The sequence below is a fragment of the Penicillium cinerascens genome (assembly GCF_028974065.1).
Source record: "Penicillium cinerascens strain IBT 15544 chromosome Unknown contig_5_segment0_segment0, whole genome shotgun sequence".
NCBI classification, from domain to species: Eukaryota; Fungi; Ascomycota; class Eurotiomycetes; order Eurotiales; family Aspergillaceae; genus Penicillium; species Penicillium cinerascens.
Window position 1 is genome coordinate 2402113 of NW_026695294.1, and position 22472 is coordinate 2424584.

At 52.8% G+C, this 22472-nt stretch overlaps 9 protein-coding genes across 9 annotated transcripts; 5 read left to right on the plus strand and 4 right to left on the minus strand.

The window, feature by feature from the left end:
• Positions 1–163: 163 nt before the first annotated feature.
• On the minus strand, positions 164–1885 carry N7498_005367 (uncharacterized protein; the record flags this gene model as incomplete). The annotated part of the gene is made up of 1 exon (XM_058452429.1): positions 164–1885. One exon carries the CDS (start codon positions 1883–1885, stop codon positions 164–166), a length of 1722 nt encoding a protein of 573 aa, XP_058308967.1.
• Positions 1886–4383: 2498 nt separating this feature from the next.
• N7498_005368 (TauD/TfdA family dioxygenase) lies at positions 4384–5734 on the plus strand (the record flags this gene model as incomplete). Its single annotated transcript, XM_058452430.1, has 4 exons — positions 4384–4642; positions 4689–5175; positions 5239–5529; positions 5578–5734. 4 exons carry the CDS (start codon positions 4384–4386, stop codon positions 5732–5734), a joined length of 1194 nt encoding a protein of 397 aa, XP_058308968.1.
• Positions 5735–6453: 719 nt separating this feature from the next.
• On the plus strand, positions 6454–8126 carry N7498_005369 (uncharacterized protein; the record flags this gene model as incomplete). Its single annotated transcript, XM_058452431.1, has 5 exons — positions 6454–6802; positions 6862–6957; positions 7005–7105; positions 7162–7433; positions 7484–8126. 5 exons carry the CDS (start codon positions 6454–6456, stop codon positions 8124–8126), a joined length of 1461 nt encoding a protein of 486 aa, XP_058308969.1.
• Positions 8127–8862: 736 nt separating this feature from the next.
• Positions 8863–9189, plus strand: N7498_005370 (uncharacterized protein; the record flags this gene model as incomplete). Its single annotated transcript, XM_058452432.1, has 1 exon — positions 8863–9189. One exon carries the CDS (start codon positions 8863–8865, stop codon positions 9187–9189), a length of 327 nt encoding a protein of 108 aa, XP_058308970.1.
• A 998-nt stretch (positions 9190–10187) lies between these two features.
• On the plus strand, positions 10188–12853 carry N7498_005371 (uncharacterized protein; the record flags this gene model as incomplete). Its single annotated transcript, XM_058452433.1, has 3 exons — positions 10188–10191; positions 10503–10914; positions 10978–12853. The coding sequence occupies 3 exons, from the start codon at positions 10188–10190 to the stop codon at positions 12851–12853; spliced, it is 2292 nt and encodes a 763-aa protein (XP_058308971.1).
• Positions 12854–13824: 971 nt separating this feature from the next.
• On the plus strand, positions 13825–14354 carry N7498_005372 (uncharacterized protein; the record flags this gene model as incomplete). The annotated part of the gene is made up of 2 exons (XM_058452434.1): positions 13825–14291; positions 14348–14354. The coding sequence occupies 2 exons, from the start codon at positions 13825–13827 to the stop codon at positions 14352–14354; spliced, it is 474 nt and encodes a 157-aa protein (XP_058308972.1).
• An 821-nt stretch (positions 14355–15175) lies between these two features.
• N7498_005373 (DUF3405 domain-containing protein) lies at positions 15176–17602 on the minus strand (the record flags this gene model as incomplete). The annotated part of the gene is made up of 1 exon (XM_058452435.1): positions 15176–17602. The coding sequence occupies one exon, from the start codon at positions 17600–17602 to the stop codon at positions 15176–15178; it is 2427 nt and encodes an 808-aa protein (XP_058308973.1).
• A 700-nt stretch (positions 17603–18302) lies between these two features.
• On the minus strand, positions 18303–19582 carry arfA (putative ADP-ribosylation factor; the record flags this gene model as incomplete). The annotated part of the gene is made up of 5 exons (XM_058452436.1): positions 18303–18395; positions 18448–18513; positions 18575–18819; positions 18911–19077; positions 19218–19582. The coding sequence occupies 5 exons, from the start codon at positions 19580–19582 to the stop codon at positions 18303–18305; spliced, it is 936 nt and encodes a 311-aa protein (XP_058308974.1).
• A 214-nt stretch (positions 19583–19796) lies between these two features.
• Positions 19797–22001, minus strand: N7498_005375 (uncharacterized protein; the record flags this gene model as incomplete). The annotated part of the gene is made up of 8 exons (XM_058452437.1): positions 19797–20144; positions 20230–20625; positions 20681–21006; positions 21056–21178; positions 21230–21518; positions 21568–21607; positions 21666–21694; positions 21747–22001. The coding sequence occupies 8 exons, from the start codon at positions 21999–22001 to the stop codon at positions 19797–19799; spliced, it is 1806 nt and encodes a 601-aa protein (XP_058308975.1).
• Between the last annotated feature and the right edge of the window lie 471 nt (positions 22002–22472).

A 22472-nucleotide genomic window follows, 5' to 3' on the forward strand; every position in this document is an offset into this window, starting at 1 on the left:
AAGCGATCGTGATCGATTAGTATGAACATCTGGTATCGTGTGGTGAAGGAACTGTAAGTAACAGATCAAGGTAGAAATATATACAGAGAATGAGAAGATTATAATCCAACGCTAATAGACGGTAAAAAGACACTGCCAAACACGGCTACTTCGGAGGCCATGCTCATTTCTCGTTTTGGACATGGACCATCTCGAGAACGCCGTTGCCCGCCTCGAGAGACTCGACCGAGCCGAGGGAGGATCGGTGAGACCTGATGAACTTGGGCCATGTGTTGGTGAGAACGAGGTACTTGATGCTCTCTTCCGACTCGTCGAAGACGGAAGCGGCAAAGTCCTCGGGGATCTCACCCCAGTAGAACACGCGCGCCTTGATGGCATCGGCCGAAACGTTCATGGTCTTCTCGGAGCCTGTGGAGTAGGTTGGCGACGGAGGCTCCTTGTACTCGGCGCCCTCGAAGGGAGTGACCACATCCGCGTCGCGCTTCTCACCATACAGGATGCGAGTGGGCTTCTCGAAGATGTTCTCGAGCTTGCGAAGATCCTGGTGGGAGATGTTGACGGGGAACTCGGCGTGATGAACACTGATGAACTCGGCGTAGATGTGCAGGGCGTGGTTGAAGCACTCGCGGATGACATCCTTCGAGTTGCCGTCGGTGGTGCCATTCCGAACAGCGGCGGGAATGCTGTTCTTCCACTGAGCAATGCTGATGAGGAAGGCAATGTTTTCACCGGAGAATTCGCGGAGGGCGGAGAATTCCAAAAGAGGGATGGGGTTGCGCTCGAGGACGTGTTCCAAAGCACCCATGGTCAGGATGCTGTCGGTGGAGCCGTTGGACTTGACGGAGCCGTTCATCGACTTCCAGCCAGACATGATAGATCCAATGAAAGTAGAGCCGGAGGCGAGAGACTTGCCCTCGGTGCTGGCGACCTTGTTGTTGCGCTCCCACTGTGCGATCGTATCGAGAGTCTCCTGGCGGAGTGAGCCGGCACGCATCACCTCCCAGCAAGGAAGGAGGACGGTGAAGATCTCAATGAAGAAGATCGAAAGAACGATCCACTGAGGAGGCAACCAAACGGCGTTGACGGGAGCCATGGCAGGTACGTAGAGAGCGATAAGCCACATCGGGGTAGCGTGGAGGTTGGCAATAGCGCAGCCAATGGTCTGGATACGCCAGCCGTGGGTGTCGTGGATGTTGCGAGACTTCCACAAGATATAAGGGGCGAAGATCCAAGACCAGAAGAACTGCCAGGCTACACCAGGCCACCACTCCCAGCCACGACCCTGCTCGGACTTCTGTTCCATGGCCGAGCCGGTAACCTCGGTGCCGGGAATGCCCCAGGAGCTGTGCCACTTGCGGGAAATGATGAACATCAGGATAGTGAGGAAGATCTGAACGAACATGGCGATGCTGACGAGGTACACGACCCTCGCGGTGTAGTCGAGACGACGGAACTTGCCGAGCAGGCCGGAGTTGCGCTTGGCCTGAGCAGTTGAATTGATGAGGTTCTGGCCATCGTGGTGGATGTACTTCTTCTGAAGCTTGGCGACGTGAAGGAAGCGACTGTTGGAAGCGTGGAACAGAGCAATACCACAAGGCAGATAGGTACCCATGATCCAAAACTCGACATCTCCCGGCATGAGGTTACCAACCAGGAGACCGAATTGAACACTCCAGCCATACAGGTGAAGGAGAAGCACGGCAGAGAGCGACAGCCATAGGCCTCGGATTCGGATAGTAGGCGTGTTACGGTTGGCGATGAGATAACTGGCACCTGCGACGATGACGGCGGTCCAGACGCAACCGAAGGTCACCCACCAGATGCTTACCGGCGAGGTATTCAACTCCGCCTTGGAGTTGGCAGACACACCGAGCTCGGATCCCATGATTGACTTGGGGGGGTGTGTATAATGAAAGACTAAAAGAGAGTGTAGCAGTTGGATATCATCAGAAACCAGGTTGCCGGGTCCGGGGAGCGCAAGGCTTTATGAACAATGTGCAAGAGATCGGGGCCATTAAGCCGGGCCCGATGGGGTGCGACGGGGCGATGAAGAGTTCCTAATTCAAATACCTCAAACCGGTTTAGCGGGCACCGGCAACACCAGCTACCACCCACGGTACCCCTGTAGATCATCGGAGCATTGATCCTGGGTGCCTGCTAGCTGGCTCGCTGTGGGCCGATTCCAGTCCACATGTGGTAAAGATGTGACCCGCGCTGACAATGCTCATCTCGAAGCCACTCAAAGCCCACGATCCAGAGCGATCCCGATTCGGCACTATCGATTTGCCCAAAGTCTGCTGGGTATTCAGGCGTCTCCACTTGCCATGTTTTGGTCCACGACCCGTCCTCTGCACCCGCCCGATGTCATCCAACATCCTGCAGCTTAGCTCTAGCTCTAGGTCGAGCTGCTTCGAACTATTGATTCCTAAACTTCCGTTGCTCCATGCCATCCTATCCCATCTCGTTTTGCCTTCCGCCTCCCCCGCCAGTGAATATTGTAGACATTTCTTCATCACGTCACGCAGCCTATTCCCGGTCCGGTTCTCAGCACGGTAAGTGCGCCCGCGGATGGACCACCCGCTAGACCCCGTGGCTTGCGCCGTCTCTGTTGATAAGATCTGAGATGGCTGGGCTGGCTACGTGATCCATGTCCTCGGGTCCGGTCGGGGATCGTCCGCGAACAGGGCACTATATTCTCATATCACTTTCCCGGTGAGTGCGAGTACACCACGGGCTGTTCCGTACGGACGGATAGAGTCCGGACCATGTCACCGGCCACCAGTTATCTGGTGAAGCTGCCCTACGAGGAAGGATCGCGGCTGGGAAAGTAGTCGCGATCACAGAATCCTTGGCCAACATTCAATAGTCAAACTGGGCGCGTTTGAATCTATTGAACCTACCCCGTGCTCAAAAATAAGAGCTCGTACAGAATATGCCGGTCACTTCTTCCCTCGATCGCTGTCTGTCGTTCTAGCCCCCGGCGCCCGGTTTTTGCTTTCGTGCTGATGGCTTCATGGCGTAAACCTCGGCGCAACAATGATATGCAATTTCGGTCCAAAGGAAAACGCGCTACTGGGATACTACGGGGCTTTGTTTACGCCTTGACCTTTGTTCTCGAATGAACAGCATGGATGCCGTTGACTCACGCGCCCCTAAATTGCGCAGTACCGGCTAAGAGATATCCAATCGTCGGCCTTGAAGAATTCCGAGTCAGTTTTCTCAAGTTAGCCGTCTTGGCCCCTGTCGCCTTCATGTCTCCTCGGCACGCATGTGCCTGTTATCTCCGCCCCAGACATCTCTGGCAAATCAACGACCAATTGTAACGACTTACCGGTGCGACTCCAATGACTGGCAATAGGGGCCCGCGAATACTCGCGTCCTGACCAGCAAAGTGAGACAATGGAAGCTCCGGCAATCTGAGCATGTACCCTTCCTTCCTTTAGATAGCGCAGGTGCAAGTAGTCGACCCGGGAACCGTTCTTCGGGTAGCTCCAGAGCCACAATATGTGCTGGGCTCGTACGCAGGGGGAAAACGGAGAACGCCGTTGAATGCGTTGGAGCTAAATCATTGGGACTGGAGAACATCTAGCCCGTTGGTACTCCATACAAACTTTCGATCATTAAAGTTCTAATCAACACGAAACGTATCCCCAATGTTAGTGTTGCCGACGGTGAAAACCTGCATGGAGTGTTGACGCCACTTCGGCATTTTCGTCCGGATAAATAGATTGGGTCGGGAGATGGTAGATCCTAGCAATGAGACGGTGTTTCGGCCGCAGACAGAACATTGAAACAGATGTCAAATATCAGAAGCTTGGGACTGAATATGCGCTTCGCGTTGGTTTCAAATGCTTCAGTCCATTGGCTTCGAAGATGCAAAATTTTGCGAGCGTTGAGAAACGTGCGTCGCGTCGCCCAAATAGGAAAAGTGAGTCTAGATCGCTTATGCAGGATGAAATCTGGCGCACGGTGAAACTATATTAAAGTGGGATCGGCCTCATAACGCCACAATTAGAGAATACTGCTCGCGCCGCCACTTGGAATGACTTGGCACTACCCACGATTATGGACTCCGTACTCCGTACGTGTTGCGTCCCTCTCAGAGAGCCGTTACGATCCGTTGTCTGGATCCACGTAACCCCATGCGAGCTCGTTGGGAGTGGGGCCGATGTCGTGAATAATGACAAATAGTTGTTTCCCGATTAATGGACGATCTGCGTACAAGAGGCATTGATGCGATCAAACGTGATCATTGCAGTGAACGGCGTCACCAGTAGCACTTTAGCATGTAGTTATACGTGTGGGGAAGGGAAATATTAAAGTGTTTTCTGTTTTCCGATCGTCTTGCCTCTACAAGGTATCCAAACGACCCAGTTTTTCACCATGTCGAACGTTCAGACCATCACTCATCCTGCTCAACCGGACATTCAATATCATCCCGACTTTCTCAAGTATCAAGACCGTACTCGTCGTCGGAAAGAGACCGAGTCGCTTCACACCACGTTGCCGGCAGGGTTTCCCGCACAGTTGATTTCCCCGCTCGTTTGGGAGGGGAAGGAAGTTGAGAACCGGAGCGATTGGATTTACATGTTGAATGATTCTCAGCTTGACGAAATTGATACTGCTTTAAAGAGCTTCAAAGGTCCGCTTGAAAACCCCACCCCTGGTTTTCGTGCTAATAAACGCAGCCCTGAATCAACCCTTGGGATACATCGACCAGTCGACGTTTCCTTTGCCTACCCTACATGCAACTCTCAGAAATCTTTCAAAGGATACCCACAGCGGTCGAGGATTCTTCGTTCTTCGCGGTCTTCGCGTCGACGACTACTCTCGAGAAGACAATATTATCATCTACGCCGGTGTCTCAGCCCACATCGGCAGTATCCGCGGCCGTCAACAGGATACACGACTTCAAAATGGAAAATCTCCTGTAATTTCACATATCAAAGACATCTCTAGTACGGTTGACAGAGCCCAGATCGGCGCACCTTCCAACACCGCCGATAAACAGGTCTTTCACACTGACGCTGGGGATATTGTCTCTCTACTCTGCCTGAGCCCTGCTGCAGAAGGTGGACAAAGCTATCTTTCCAGCAGTTGGAACGTGTACAACGTTCTCGCGAAGGAGCGACCCGACTTGATACACACCCTTTCGCAGGACTGGCCAGTCGACGGGTAGGATTTCACGACGACCCTTGGGGCCTTCAAAGCTAATGACCCCAGATTCAACAATCCCAGCAAGCCATATACCCTTCGTCCACTTCTCTATCACCAACCACCTACCGCGACTACTCTCGAGCGCGTACTGATCCAATATGCCAGGCGCTATTTCACAGGGTTCCTAGCTCAACCGAGATCTACCGACATTCCTCCAATCACCGAGGCCCAGGCCGAAGCGCTCGACGCACTGCACTTCCTTGCAGAGAAGCACAGTGCCTCGTTGGACTTCCAGAAGGGTGATGTTCAATACGTAAATAACCTCAGTATCTTCCATGCTCGAAATGGATTCAGAGATGAGCCCGGGAAAGAGTTCGATATCCTCGTTCCATTGTGGCCTTTACTTGCTGACCTTTACAGACGTCATCTGTTGCGCCTCTGGCTACGAGACCCGGAAAATGCTTGGGAGACGCCTAGTCCGCTTCAGCATCGCTGGGATACTGTCTTCAAGGATGTAACTGAAAACGAACAGATCTTTCCTCTGGAGCCAGCCTTGAGAAAGAACGTGGGGTCTTAAGTGACTCGGCTGATGCTTTTCTTCGGCACAATCCTTACCCTCCTGAAAGATATAGCTTGCAGCTGGCCTAGTGCATATCACTATTAGACCGGGGAGAACATGCATTCTGGCAAAGCAGTGCAGATCGTCCGGGGAAGCGGGGTCAAGCCGAATGATCCCCAACATTCAAATCATTCAGACCAAACAGAATGCAAGCCTGGCTCCCTTATCATCTCAGCTTGTTCTACCCCGCAGATACCTAGAACTCTGGCCTTGTATTCCGGGATGTCAAGCGGAATGCATGTTCCGCTTTGAACAAGGTGTCGCATGAAGCGCATGCCCTTGTCCCTGCCCCATGTCGCTATGGATGTTGATCATCGCAAGCATCTATTAGTCGAATACTTATCCCTCAGAAGAAAATGTCAATCCTTCAACATAATTTCACTCCATATTCCCCGGTATCAGAGACGCCGCTGTCGGGCTTGGCATCTTGAATGCGGAACCAAGGTATATTTTCGTTGTAGAAGAGAGCGGAATATCGCCAGTGATGTGCGGGGAAAGCAGGATATCACTGAAGCCTGGCACCTGGTCTGTCAGCATAATTCCACAAAGTCATCGGGTTGGTGAAAATTATATATTCGTCTTTGATCCCTTCTTCAGGTCCGCTTTGAATTTGCCGGTCCTCATAAGTTCATTCCCCGCTACTATCTGAAGATAACCAGTCTTCTCTGCCCATAAAAATGGAAAGCGCTGAGAAAGACATCGAGCACGAGACAATTGAACATGTCAAATCCGAGTTCTTCCTACCGGAGATCGACCGAGCTCTAGAAAAGCGGCTTCTATGGAAGCTAGACATTCACGTCGTCCCGATCTTGATGCTTCTCTTCCTCCTCACCTTCCTTGATCGGATTAATATCGGAAATGCTCGACTTCAAGGACTGGAGAAGGACTTGAATATGAAGGACCATGACTATAATATCGCCTTGTTTATCTTTTTCATCCCGTATATTCTCTTGGAGGTTCCTAGTAACCTTGTTCTGAGGAAGTTTGCACCGTCATGGTGGCTTAGTGGGATTATGTTTGGATGGGGTATGTTCTGTTTTCTTGTATCACTGTGCGGGCCGCTAATCAATGGGAATTTTTGTCAGGTATCATCACCATATGCCAGGGTGTTACTCAAAGTTTTGGTGGATTGATAGCGTGTCGCTTCTTGTTGGGTGTTTTTGAAGCCGGGTTCATGCCCGGTAAGTGTTAGGTCATGACATTTTATGACACTTGTTAATATCCACAGGGTGTATCTATCTGATTGCGATGTATTACAAGCGCTACGAGCTACAATGGCGACTGAATGTGTTCTTCAGCGCTAGTATTCTGGCGGGTGCCGTTAGCGGGGTACTTTATTCTCTACATCCTCAAGCAGCTTGAGATGCTAACTTGACAGGTGATAGTTACTCGCCTATGCTATTGCCAAGATGGATGGGATTAAAGGATATAGTGGTTGGCGCTGGATCTTCATCATTGAGGGTCTAGCTACTATTTTGACGGCGGTTATCTCCAAGTTTTTGATAGTGGACTGGCCCGAGGAATCCACTTTTCTCAATGATCAGGAGCGGGCTCTACTGCTCCGTCGTCTGTCAGAGGATCAAGGTGAAGCCAGAATGGACCGGCTGGATAGTTCAGCAAGAAAGCGAGTGTTTGGTGATATCAAACTTTATCTTGGGTGAGTTCAAGGGGCGTACTATTGCCCTCGTGCTGCTGACGATGATGCAGACCCTTAATGTACTTTGGCATCGTCAATACCGGCTACGCAACGTCCTTTTTCACACCGACGATCCTACACCAGCTGGGCTGGACTTCGGTACGGGCACAGGTGATGAGTATCCCGATCTATCTGGTCGCAACCGTTATTGCGCTTGCTACTGCATTCGCCAGTGACAGACTCCGGCACCGCTTCGCCTTTACACTGACAGGATGCGTCATTGCTACGATCGGCTATGTGATTTTGATGTGCCAAAAGTCGGTGCCCGTCGGTGCTCGATACTTTGCTCTGTATGCGATCACCGGTGGCGGGTACATGACGCAGCCGATTCTTATGGGCTGGCTGAGCAATAACATGGCTGGCCACTACAAGCAGTCTATCGCTTCCGCCATGCAGATCGGATTTGGTAATTGCGGTGGGCTCGTGGCGAGCAATATTTTCTTCGATGAAGAAGCTCCGACGTACCCGACGGGCTTTGGGGTCAGTCTGGGGATGGTGTGGATCTGTGGAGTGTCCTGCGTGGTCTTTCTTGCTTGGCTTTACCGGGAGAATCGACTGCGAGAACAAGGTCAGAGGGATGATCGGTATGGATTACCACGAGAGGAGCTGGAGAATCTAGGAGATGAGCATCCTAGTTTCAGATTTACTTATTAGGCCCGATCCATTGGGCAGTCTTGGTCACCCGGTGGCAATCTCACAATGAAAACAAAAACCATTTCTATGACGGTATTTGGGAGGATACGCTCGGAGGATTAATTCCCCTTGTTTAGGACAAGGGGCTAGTTCGCGTCAATCCTAGTCAACCCATTGTCAAACCAAAATAGAAGATTCTTCTACTCTCCTCTGAGCGACAAAGACGAGATGAAAGGGAGACGAGTCGCACATTCCGGGCAACAGCTCACGTGGCAGACACCGCATTCCTTTGACCGACATTTTCGATCGACTCAAAGATCTCCCAGATACCTCACTTTGCATCCAGGTACGTGAACATGGGTCCCCAGACCCCACCGGGCCATAGTTGCCGTCTGTTCGGCATCGCGGTGCCGAGATGACGTAACGGGCTGCAGACCTTGGGACCATGCAGTGTAGTGACAATGGAACCCGAGGGGAAGGGTGGCCCTGTGACTGGGGGACAAAAGAGTTTTGTATTTTGCATCGCCACGGTTTCTCTGTCTGCCCCGTGAAAGGTCCTGCCAAGTCACTACTGCATCTTAAATCACCGGATTGGAACGACCGGTGTCCAATCATACCGCGAACCACGGCACGTCCCGCGGAGATAATTGCAAAGGCCCAGAGCCCCAAAGCCAATCTTCTTCGTCTATATAACCAGTCTGCCTCCCTGGAATAGTCGGCGTTCAAGGAATCTCTGAACACCGCTCCATCGTTCACCATGGCCAAACTCCGTTTCCCGCTCAAGCACAGCCGTTCCATCACCTCGGAGCCCTGGAGAAATGACAACCCGTTTGGACCGCCTCACATGCAACACTCATTTCCCAACGGCGGCATTCGACTGCTCCGAAACACCCTCTCCAAACTATCACGATCCGCGTTCGCCGAGAAAGAGGAACTCCGCAAAAGAAACCAGTACAAAATCCCGTTAACCCACCGGAACGTGGTCAACTTCGTTACAGAACAAGAAGTCGAAGAAGCCTGTCGACCCAATAAAGCGCGATCACCAGAACTCCAGGTCGCTGAATGGCTTGCACACGTTTCTTGATCGGGCCACTTGCATGCACCACCTATCGAGCCCTGGCACGCCAGAGTTCGACTAGGCCTATTCTCGACTTCTCTCGACCCTCGACCCCGCACGAACTGCCGCGATCGACAACCCATCCAAGAAAGTCAATCCGTGACAACTGTACCACGGGGTCCAAATGGTTGTCTTGGCTTGGATTCGAGGTTCTCGTGGAATCATCATTGAGTTCTCGCCCTGGTCCCTTGGCATTAACGTCATGGCGCAAGGCGCACTGACGAAGATACTCATGCCGAGACGGACTCGTGCCGTCGGTGCTCCGTCGCAATCAAAGGATATCTCATTTCATTCCTAGGTAAGACACAAAACAAATGGTCCTTGCATGATTTGCGCGAAAGCTCATTCCAACATTTAGTTCGTGGTGGGTATCGATCTTGGCAGTCGCGCTAAGATACCTGGGTTCTTGGCACTCCTATCCCCTGCCCTACCATTACTCTGTATGCGCGTCCCATGGCAGCATAGAAGGTTTGTGATGGGATGTGGCTTGGTGATATTGGCACCACGTAGGAGGTCATAGGATGCGACACATGCTCCATGCAGACCTCGTCCACAAAGGGCAATCTAATCTATCGTACTTGTTCAAATGCAAAATAACATTTACGCCAGATAAGCACTTCACGCTCGTTGAACTCACATGCGTCTGATGCGTCTGAGCAATTAAGTCTCTCGTGCCCCGCGAAAAGTTGCCAGATACCCATACCCAATGTAGACTTGTCACTTATCAATCGGTGGAAATGACTTCCAGCTGCCGCCATGGTAGGGAACCCTTCGAACCCAATCGAGCATTCTGGCTTCATCCACTAGACGGATATTGAGCAGGGGTACCCTGTAAATACTGTGGTTCGAGGTGACCATTCGTTTCATTTGCGAGCTTGCCTCCAGATGCCGAGCCTTCCGAACCCTTCGAATTGGGAATTTCAAGGTTTCCATTATTCACACAGCCTATACACCCAAGAAAATAAATGAGTACCCGTAGAGAGTCACGCAATATTTTTCAGCCCCTTCAAGGTGACTCCGTAATGTTCAAAGGGGGTCTGAAGATGCTATCTGAGTCGAGCGTGTAGAGCGTTTCCCCGCTGTGGGGCGACCTGAACCATACCTATGGACTTGCTGGCACCAACAAACCACAACCATCCACGAGCCTACCTCACCTAGCACCCAGAAGGTGTACAGGGAGATAAGGGCCATCATGCGACCCAAAAGGGTCGCCATAATCGGCAAGCCTCCCACTGTAGAGAGAGATGTCAGAGCACAACCCCGCTAACAAAATCGTCCAGGCGCTGGCCCCTCAGGGCTCGTCACGGCCAAAACACTACTACACAACTTCTCCCGCGGGACATTTGCTCCAATAGTCTTCGATGCCCGCCATGAAGTCGGTGGTCTGTGGCCGAATCAGACGTGTGGCACCCAGGCGAAGAACGCCGGCTCTTCTGGCACTCTGGATCCCTGGATGCGGACTAACCTCAGTCGGTTCACGGTGGCATTCTCTGATCTCTCATGGGAGTCTGTTTTAGGGGATGATGTTCCAATGTTTCCGCAGGCTAGGCAGGTTGGTCGGTACCTGTCTGCTTACAGCGAGCGCTACATCCCGAAGGAAGTGCTCCGATTGGGTCATCGAGTTGTCGGTGCAGTAAGGTCTGCTGAGAATGGGACGGATTCTCGGTGGAGGATATCATGGGTCAAAGAAAGGTTGGTTCATGATCCCTGGGACTTGCTGTAAATTGGCTCAATTGACATGATGCGATCAACCAGCGTCCATGAAACAAATTCGTCGGGAAACGAAGTATTCTCTGAGGATTTTGACTTCCTCGTTGTCGCATCGGGTTACTTTGCTCGCCCGTATATCCCGGAAATACCTGGGCTGGCACAATTCACGGGGCAGCTTGTCCATAGTTCTAATCTTCAAAAGGGCAATCATTCGCTTGCTTCTCCAGGAAATTGGCCAAATCGCGGAAATGTGGTTGTCATTGGAGGCAGCATGTCGGGCATTGAGGCAGCGTCTGCACTTGCACTCAATGAATCCTCATCAATGTTCAACACCGTCCCAAGGTCTCAGGACAGAACGAGGCAAGCAGTTTATCACATATACTCACGGCCCTTCTGGAGTTTGCCCACGTATCTTCCACATGAAACCTCTGAAGATGCCGTTTCATTCTTGCCTTTGGACCTGGCTATGTACGACTTAGGTCGCCGCCCTCCGGGTCCAATAGAGTATGCTCTGGGGCCGATACCGGAGGACAAGGCCGCGAAAACAAATGATTATTTCAACGCCCTTCTCGGAACTGAATACGGTCAATTTGGACTCATGAATGGTGCTCAAAATATACAGAAGTCTACACTTCGACCCCCGTGGGTCGCGATCGGCAACGACTATGCAGAGTTTGTTCGGTCCGGATCAATCGAATCTACAATGGGACGGGCTGCATCCGTGCAGCCTAATCCAGACACTAGACTGGCTTCGATCAAAATCGAGACCGTCCATGGTCAATCTACGACATTGGAGAACATATCATCTATCGTACTGGCTACAGGATTCACGCCCTTTGACTCGCTATCTTTCTTACCCGCCGATGTTTTGTCTGCTCTAGAATACTCAACCGAGGACCCGTTCCTGCCCCTCGTTCTAGACAAAGGCGGCACGTTTCGCTCAGAAATGCCAGACATAGGATTCGTCGGCTTCTACCGCGGTCCTTACTGGGGTATCATGGAGATGCAATCCAGGTTCCTTGGGGAGGCTTGGAAAGGACGGACCGACGAGTCCTTCAAGACTGAAAGCCAACGAGAAAGCCTCCGAATTTTGAGACAGCCCGACTCGGAGATTCGCCGTGGTCAATTTCCCATGGGTGACTATGTAGGGCTGATGGAATCCTTCTCGGCAGACATGGGGATCACCCGGACGACACTCTCAAACGGCGATAGCCGGTCTGGACCGGTTGTACCTGCTCGATATATCCATGGCGCAAACAATGGAGGTGGCAGCGAGGCTCGATGCACCTTGAATAGTCTACAAGCCATAGCAAACCCCACTCACGATGCCGCGCAGGCGGCAGCTGCACTAGCTATATTCAGAGCTCTCCACGGGAGCTGGCGATTCATTCGGTCAACTGCAGCCACTGGCGTGGCAGAGGCGTCCGGTACCGCGGTTTTCCATCCACGCTACCCTTCAGACCCTGAATATGACAGGGAGTATGTTTTTGAAGAGAATATGGAGCCCACTATTGTGAAGAGTGGGCCCATAGTGGACCGGACGGCACAGTCGATGTTTCGTCTATCGGAAGCCGGTGTCGGCAGTGCCAGCTCGCGAATCGAGATATGGACTGTGGAGCCGGAAGCAAGCGCAAACTCCGACCCGGTTGCTTGTTGTTTGAAGCTGAGACCTCTCTGTCGGAAGCAGAAAGATGGGAAATACCTTCCCGGGGAATATGTGGTCCACGCCGAGAGCGTTCACCTGACTGATGCCAATGGCTTGAGTGATGCAAGTGCTTCGGGGCAAAAGGAGTACACCTTCCATTTCAAGGGAGTCTCGATTTCATCCTGGGAATGTGTATCCCATGGCAATGGGTTTGACAAAGGCAAAAGCCCCACCGAGGACCGATGTGCGGGCTCGCGAACGGTGTATGAGAGATGAGATAGGACGTCTACATCAATACCTCAACTAGGAGATCAGGCATTCAACACGAATACGGTTCGCTATCACCACGTGGCAAATACCATAAGACCGCCAAGAGGTTTGGTCTGCCCTACACAGCGTAACGAGCTCGGTTCCAAAGAAAGTGCCGTCGACCAGTCGTCCCATTTGGGAAAGTCAAGTCTATGAAGAAATAGTTAAGGTTCATTCCGACAGTGCAGACAAAGATTTCCTCAATAGGCGGGTTTGCACGGCTGAACGGCGGAATCGACTTCTATGACGCCTACAAGTTCGATCTTATCAACAACACATCGGGAGGCCGATTTTCAATGCTGACCTGACCCTGAATAACAAGCTCCCAGGTTTGGTCATGACTCCTCTAAAAACTCCCCGAAGATTCTCCCCGGACTTTTCTTTTGTTATCTTTTTTTTTTTTCAGGGTCGTTTAAAACAAAAAAGCTGTCCAGGTAGATGCGGCCGAATCCGAGTGGCGTCGGCGAGGTGAACCAGGGTTCACATCGGTAGGGCGGGCCTCTCACCGAGCAGGAAAATTGGTCTGGATCCCAAATCAATCACTGATGTTACATTTCCCAGGGGCTTGGCGATCGCCACCTTTTGGAAAAACGAGGCTGGCCTGCTCTACGGAGGTAGTCCGGGGTAGATCGACGGAAATTTAATCCGGACTCTACGGGCCGACGTATGGCTCGGCCGAAACGGAATTTTCCCTCCCCTGGCTGGCCTTGTATGCATTCATGTTTGGGCTCCTGATCATATAAAGCTGTGATCAGGTACGCAGGTACGATCATTGCCATCCTCATGATCAGATCTCTCAACCTTCCTACCAGGTCAAGCCTACCGACCTTTGAAAAGTAGTGAGATCGGTCAAGAAGTACATTGTCTTGACACTCGCCGCTCGCTACTTTATACAACCCTCAACTTTTATATCGACACACTTCTCCACCACCATCAAAATGGCAAAGCGCACCTCCAGCTCCTCATCGGACCCGGAGCCCCTAGAACTGGACCCAGTCTCCGAATGGCGCGCCTGGCAAGCCCTCGCCGTCTTCTTCACGGTCCTCCTAAACCGCCAATTGCGCCGCCGTTGGCTCCTCGAACATAAAAGCATGGAAGACCGACCCGTCTCTCAACGCTTCCAACCGGTCATCTTCTTCGAGCCCATCCCAAGTCTCCACAAACCATGCATCCCATTCCCAAACACACCCACCAGCAAGGCAACCGACAAATACAATCCCTACAACATCGAAGCCCTAGCCGCCCTGAAAACGCGAGTCCACCTTCTCCGCGGCCGCGTCGAAAAGGGCAAAGAACTCGCCTCCGAGATCGAGCGCCGCATGCTCAATCCGCGGATTACCTTCCCCACGCACTTCTGCCATACGTGTGTGGTCGGTGGCGATGAGGTCGATGTGCTTTTGACCAAGTGCGGACATAGGGTTTGTCGGACTTGTCTTTCGTTTGGGGTTGATGCGAATGAAGTGTATGAGTGCAGTATTTGTTTTGCGCCGGCTTCGTTTGTGGCGAGGTCGCCTTTGGGGGGACCGCAGAGGTCTTGTTCGGCGCATTATTCGAACGTTTCAAAGAAGTTGTTGCCTAGGGCGAAGAAGACTGCTGTGCAGACTTTGATGCATCCGCTTGTTGGGCAACATTGATTTGGCTTTGCATTTGCATTTTAGAATGCGGTTATGGTCGAGATTTGAAAAGTTTGGTTTTGTGAGAGTTCATAGATTTCCCATCTTCCATCGGCAGCGGCATTTGCATACTATGAGTTTAATGAATTATGAATACATTATCGAACATCTACATCTACCCTCTAGCACAAGAGTAAATTTAATACGACTCGAGGACTTTGGACAATTTAGACGAGTCCACTTCCGGGATACCAACGAAAACTACAACGACGGTATCTCCGGGAACATCTTTGAAGAACAATTGTATCACGGTATTCCTGTGTATTACTCGACGATATCCATCTTAGAGATATCTATCAAAGAAAACATCACAACATCAAAACAAATGCATCATGAGCCATGGTCTATCAACCAAAATAGAAACGCCTTTCGTCCGACAAGAGGGCGGTGTCGGAACACAGCAAAGAACGGGGCATACGACGCTGAGAGGGGAGGAAAGAGACATTATACAGGAAGGTAAGTATGCAACCATGCAAGCTGATCACCAGCTACCCAAAACATGCAGAACAGGGGAAAGAGAGCCAAGGCAAAGGCCGGGTGGCGGGTATATAGTTTGGGGAAGAGCACCGGGGATGGTGTCTTCTGGAGTTGATTGGGAGTTGTGAGAATGACTCTCTTACCGATCTTGTGCATGTTCCCCATCGTCGATAACCATCTGTACATCTTTGACGGGATGTAACAACATGGGTGGCAGACACATGCGACCTTCGCCGGCTAGCTCTTGTTGCTCGCCTCCGTCGTTGTCGACGCGGAGACCGAGCCAGCGGCGCCAGAGGTTGGGCGAGAACCCGGCGGAGTAGAACCACGTGGTGCCCCTGAAGTTGTGCTCGCGGTCACCGAAGACGGCGGTGCGCGCACCACCAGAGGCGCCGTTACGGCCGGCGTTGAAGACAGACTCCAGGTACTTGGTGGGCCAGCGGCGGTCGATGTAGACAGCATGAGGCACGTAAACGGCCTTGAAACCGTGATGTAGTGCAGTAGTCGCGGGCCACATTTCGGAAAACATGGTGTGGCGCCGAAGGCTGGTCTCGCGATGCATGGTGGTGAGAAGCTTCCGGGACAGACGCGACGCAGTGATGATGGCGGTCCGGCGTGGAGGCATGCCGTCCTCCTTGTTATAGCCAGTGACATCGTCGCGTAGGATCCAGGTCGTACCCTCGGGGTTGTACAGAGGGTTGAAGACGATCAAGTCTGCGTCTTCATCCACGCCCCACTCGTACTGGTCCTTGTCCACGGTCCTCGGCGGGATACCCTCCCCTTCAACCTCGAAGATATCGCGCTCGTGGGGCCGCTCGGGGCCCCAGACAGATTTGTCACCTTGCTGGTGCAAGGCACTCTTCTCTCTTTCGCCGTCCGCCGCTGCTTTGGCGGCACTCCAGAGGTTGTTCGGGCTGTTGGTGCCGATGTCGGTCTGCACGCGAACCATGTGGCGGAAGTCGTCCCACGATCCATGGACCGAGGGAACGTAGAATCGGGCGTTGCGTTCCCAGAGACCCTTGCGCGGTTGCTTCTTGGCCCACTCGGCAACCTTGTCGAAAAGATGATACCAGTGACCAGTGTAACGGGCATCCATCTCCCAGTTCCAGAAATAGTCGTATTCCGGATGCTGAAAAGCAAAGAACTGCATAGGCATGTAGGTACTGCGGTAGACACCGTGAACAGGCAGCCCACGCATCCAGGTTTCCTCGAGCGCGGGGTACATAAGAGCCATCTGCTGCTCGGACCAGAGGGTGCCCATCCCCCGGAACTCCTCCGGAAGAGCGTCATTCAGCACACGCTGGTATGTCTCATCGTCGGACCAGATCTGGAGGTCGGGATTCTTGACGTGAACAAGGAAATGGACGGTATATTCGCCACCGGACAAAAGTGAGAGCTCCGAAATCACGGAGCGCATATACAGAATATCCTCCGGGGTATAGTGGAAGTCATGCCACGTGCGAATGACCACCGCGGTTCGAGATAGACGCTCCGAACCGCTCTTAGGCGGAGATTTACGGTTGTCCTCGGGCGTTTCGATGTTCACGCTGGGAACGCCCACCGGCATGGAAACGAAACGGTTCAGGCGAGGCTCAGGCAGCTCCTTGAAGCGATGCTTGTTTGCTGCATGGCACCGGTGTTGCGCGTCAGCCCAATCGACCTGGCGGAAGTCCACAGGGGGAACATCCTCCCAGATACGGTCAGCTCCATCGCGGTGGCCTTCCAACCCGGCCCCGCTGCCACCTTTCTTAACCCCGTATCCCAGACCGTAGGGGCCCAAACGACCAAACCTGTCAAAGCAGACATCATCGCGAATTCCTAACATCGAATTCGAGCCCATGACGGGGTCTGGGAAGCCTTTGGGGACACCGGGGAAGGATTGGATGCGCGGGATGCGAACTGAGTTGTCTTTATCCAAAAAGCACTCGCGCTTCTCGCCGTATTTCTTGATGTAGTTGGAGTCGGTATAGTCAGGGTACGGATTGAAGACAGAGCTCGACATGGACGGCTTCAAGTCTCTGGCATGCAGCGGGGTTTCGTTCTTCTTCTCCGCATTGTCCTCGTCCGGCAGCGCCAATCCGTCTGCGTTATCACCAGGGTACTCGGGTTTGTTGTCTTTGCGAGGTACGAGGCTTGACAAGCCGCCCTCGTAGCGTTTGAGCATGGCGAAACTCTCCCATTGAGGCGGCTTGCTGGACGCGACCTTGGGCAGTTCGACAGCGACTTGGGAGACGGAGGAGGAGATGGTAAACCGGAAGAGGGTGAGGATGAAGATAACTAGAGAGGCGAAGAGCGCGAAGCAGAGCCATCGCATTATCCGCTGGGGGACACGAAAGCCCACATTGGCTCGAGAGTTGCGCGCGCCGCCACTCATGGGTGGGTAGGACGACGAGGCCTGGTCGGGCCCGCTGTCGGAGTCATCGTCTTCGTCGCTACTGTTTTGACGGTGGTAGTTTTGGCGGGCATGAGGGTGTTTCTCGACGTCGGAGTCCTGTGACCGGGAGTTGTGGTTGAAGGGCGACGGTTTCTTGTAGGCCGCGGAGTGTCTCCTCACCTGAACGGTCATGATGTCGGGCAAATTGTCAACATTGACCAGAAGATACACTTAAAAATCACACATCTGCCTCCACGACACCAGGGAATACAATATCAATGCGGTCGAATAGGGGGGAGGTGACGGATGCGGAGAGAAGCACACGCTGACGGAGATGGCGTTGGTTGTTGGCGATCGTCGGCCAGGCAATCGGGGGGGAAAGCCGTTTTCAACGAACCAGGGTTCTAGACAGTAGCCAGACTGACGAACGGGTGTCTTAACTTGAGACGCACAACAATCAGGGGACCTTCACATCGAGGGAAAAAAAGAAAAGTCCCAGAAGGACTGCCAGGGCCCGGGCCAACGCCCAAGGTCGAGGAATTACACATGTTCGGGCTAACTTCGGCTGCAGATGATCGGTCAAACTAGGAACTCCGCATCTTTTTCGTCATACTCGTTAAAACTATTCCGGTTTACTCCCCACCTGTAGCTGGTTTACAATGATGTTGAAAAGGAGAAACAGCAATTTTGACGTGGCGCCAGAGAAAGAACAAATGAAGGCTAACAGCGAAGAGAAATAGAAGCCGTGGAGAGAACACACAAAGCACCGAAACCGTAGAGGCCTCGCGAAGAACTCCCGCCATAGTCATCATCAATCCATCATTTGCAGATTTCCCGTGGTACTTCTCTCTCGCTCCTACATACACAACCCGCGTTTCGTGATTATATCCGCTTAGTCGCGGTTCGTCTTCCGGAGAGCGTCGGCGAGCCACTCCAGACCCTCGTAAAGGCCGTCGCCGGTGGTGGCGCAGGTGGATTGGATGAACTGGCCGAGTCAGTGATGTCCCGTATATGCGGTCCCGCGGAGAGGAACTTACCCAAGCACGGCGTGTGAGAGATTGGAGACCAAGCTGCTGGGTGATCTCGGCGGGGCTCATGGCGTTCTATAGAAATCGCATCAGTCGACCATTCCTCGCGACAGAGGCAATCCAACGTCGTCCTTACCGGCAGATCTTGCTTGTTGGCGAAAACCAGGAGAAGGGCGTCCCGGAGCTCGTCCTCGTTCAACATGCGCTGCAACTCCTCGCGAGCCTCGACGATACGGTCCCGATCGTTGCTGTCAACCACGAAGATGATACCCTGGGTGTTCTGGAAGTAGTGGCGCCACAGAGGACGGATCTTGTCCTGACCACCGACATCCCACACGGTGAATTGAATGTTCTTGTACTCGACGGTCTCGACGTTGAAACCTGCGGGAGGGTTAGCGTCACTGCGATTTTGGGCTTCATGCGAGCCGGCGTTGTGCGAAGTCGATGGTCGGAGGGGGTGGCGGGGACTGACCGATCGTGGGGATGGTGGTGACGATTTCACCGAGCTTCAACTTGTACAGGATGGTGGTCTTTCCGGCGGCGTCAAGACCGACCATCAGGATTCGCATCTCCTTGCGACCCCAAAGTCTATCAAACAGCCTCGAGAAAGTGATACCCATGTTGGCGGAGCCTCGAAGCCTGGTGGGACGGTTAGATTAGAGAAAGGGAAGAATAGGAGGGAGGGGAAGAAAGGAGGTAAGAGTGCGGTGTGGAGGTTTGGGGGGGGTTGAGGGAGTCGGAGGGGAAGAAAGGTCGGATGGAGGAGCAGAGTGTCATACCAGGTACGTAGTAGGTGGTTTAGAGAAGGTTGAGATTTGATAGGGGAAGGGAAAAAAGGACAAGTAGGGAAAGGAGGAGAGGTGGGTGTTTTTTTGTTTTGGATTACAGAAATACGCACGCTGATGGCGGTGGGCGTAGTCTCCGTCACCCTCTTTTCTTTCTCTGCTTGCGGCGAACTTCGACGGGGACCACGTTTGATCTCTATACTGGTCTTCTGCGATCTATATATATACACGTTGTATCCAGGCAGCGGTGTTGGGATGACACGCGCTCTAGAGGACACGTTGTTGCCCGTATCCGAATTACGGAGGCGAAAAGGGACGTCGCCCCAGAGGGCCAGAGGGCTAGAGGGACCCTCGCCCATTCTCGACCACTGATCCAGCGCCCGCGTGCCGCTGATAGGCCGGTTCCCCGACTTTATCGGGTCCAGTCTCGTGCCTTGCTGCGGTAATACTCGTCCGGTGGGCTGTGGGCGTGCGGTGGGCGTGCGGTGGGCACGCAGTCAGAACCACTGTGGGCAACTGTGGAACACATGGGACCGAGGAGTGTGCCGCCGCGTCATGATCATCTGTCCTTTATCAATCCTGCCGTCCCCGTCGTGTCAATTGCGAGATTCGGGCTGCCCGCTCCCGTCCTGACTTGAAGAACGTCTTCACCAAGGACCGATAAATCGTCTTCCCTTCCACCGTGTCGCTGGCCACTCCGAACAGCATCAGCAGGAGGATGGAGACCACGAAAATCACCGCGAAGCTCGCCCAGTATTCCACCATGGTGTACCCGCCCTGGAAACCCTGCAATTCCGTCGAGAAGTACGCAGTCATCAGACTGACCGGTAGGAACAAGATCGTCGCTTTGGCCAGGAGGATCGTGATCCGTGTCAATTTCTCCACGGCCTGCGAGTCCTTGAGCGCGATCAAATTGAAATTCTAGGGAAAGGATTCCGTCAGCACATTTCCCGATGCGGCATGAGCTTCCAAGGTTCCTATCCGATCCGTGGACCAACACACTCACCAAAAACGTCAAGGATTCCTTCTCCGTCAAGCAGGACTCGATTTCACTCAGACAATATAGAACAATGCGATCCGCCAGTCGCTCGAAGCGTGCCGCCGCCGCCGAACAAAGAATCACCCCGACCGGCTTGTCCGTCGTACCCGGAATACTGCCGCTGCTCATCAAGCTGTCCTTTCGCACATCCGCAAACTCTCTCTCCCCAAACGTGGCTCCAAGAAGCAAAGACGCAGGTTGATGAGAGCGGGCTTCGTCGCGCAGCATGCGGTGACGTTGGAGAAGTCGTCGTATAATCAGTTCGTAGCTCTGGTATAACCGCTTGAGTACGGCGAGTCGTCGGCCCAGCCAGTGCAGTTCATTAATCAGATCTACCACCGGGCGATGGAGCATACTGGCTCTCTGTACAGATCAGCGACCTTTCAAGGCGGGTGTTCCGGGGGCGCGAAGTACTGACCAATCTTTCCAGGGCGACCCCGTACTTGTGTTCTCGCTTGGCAATCAAACCATAACTGGATACCCAATCATCAAAAATGTAGTAGAAGAGTAGGCTGGGGCCGTCTTCCTGCTTAATATTGGCCTCCTCCGGTCCGCTGTCGCTAAAATGGCGCACCCGGATCGTCACCAGCGAATCATTCTCCGATGCGTTCAGGTGTTGCTTCGAGACGCCGGAGAAGATGAACTTGGTATTCCTGCGCACGACATCGAGAATCTTTCCTTGGCTCGTCGATAACGGTCCTTGCTGCATGGGTAGTGGGTTCTCCTGGATCGAGATGATAGTCCCTGCAGGATTCAGCGGATGTCGGGTTAAGTATGAGAAAGAAGCATATACCATCATCGGTCAGGATTAGCCAGTTCCAAATCCGCTTTCCTTCCGGAAGATCTTCCCCATTATCCATCTCTTTCCGAGGAACATCGGGCACTACAAACAACGTATTGTAGCCGATACACGTATCTGGTTCCACGTCAATATATAGGCGCATTCGCCAGAGAGGAATCGACGTACATCGTGGACCATGGTCCACTGAAGAGAAATGCCAGATTTGATTCGTGACATGTGCAAATGTAAGATGCTTGAAGGAGGGAGAATCATGCATGGCATCTTGCTCCGGGAGAGTCTTGAGAGCAATCGCATTCTCGACATCATCCAGCTCGTGGTCAATCGTTGAGTCGAACTCGTGCGAGCGTGAGTGTCGCTTGTTGGGCAATACCGCCGGCTGTTGGCGAGGAATGACCGGGTCAGTGCACATCATTCCCTGAAGTCGCTCGGAAACTCCGTAATGCGTCGTTAATGCCTAGAGACGATTAGCTTGAGGCGGTTCCTTCGAGGAGAGGTCGGCGTACTTTAATAGAAGCCTTCTGCTGCTCTGGTGCCCAGATATTACTGTAGTTAAGATAGTAAGCATCATGTTGATCGATTGATCGGTAGAATGGCTCCCTACATCCATCTTGTGCCGAAGCATTTCGCTCGCTGGACGGGGTCAGCTTTACGTAGATTCCTCAAGATGAGCAGTTTGGCGTACCGGCTTGCTTAACAACAGCTTGAACTCGTCCTTGTCCAAGTCCGTCGCACAAAATGCATCCTCGTTGCCAAAGTCCAGCACGAAATTGGTGGTGAGTGGATCGCTCAGTCGTTTCATATAAGGCTTGAAATGGGTCTTGTCATCGATATCATGGAATTTGTCCTTAAGAAGCCGCCCAGAGTCTCGGTCGCCATCAAGGCTGGCATAATAATCCTGCGGGCTGAGCAGGTCACGGAAATACGTAGCGTCCACCATACTTTAGTTTAAGAGCTCAGCAGAGACGGAGATCAGGTTCAGTTGGCCGATCGAGATCCATGCGGCGATGTTTACCGGCGGGCGCGGGGAAGAGATGAAATGGCACAACGCAGCAAGGACACGCACGAGAGAAAATGCAGAGCACAGTGTAATAAATAGCAGCCCGGGACGACGCTGCCAAAATCGCCCCAACCCCGAAAAGGGGCAAGTGACCATCTGAGGCTGACCTTGCCGCCGGTCACGCTTAAGCGCTGGGATCAGCTGCAGCCCCGCTGGCCCCTGTATTCCCGTCTGTTTCAGCTTGCACGACGCCTTTCAAGGTGCTTTCACGGTCGTTATGATCGGCGGATTTGCTTGGTCAAAGCTTTTGTGGCTGGTCATCGGAGCTATTTTTGATTGATCATGAAACGGTCAGATGTCGATATGACGAGGGCGCCTACCCTAGGGTGATTTATGTCTTCATCTATGCTG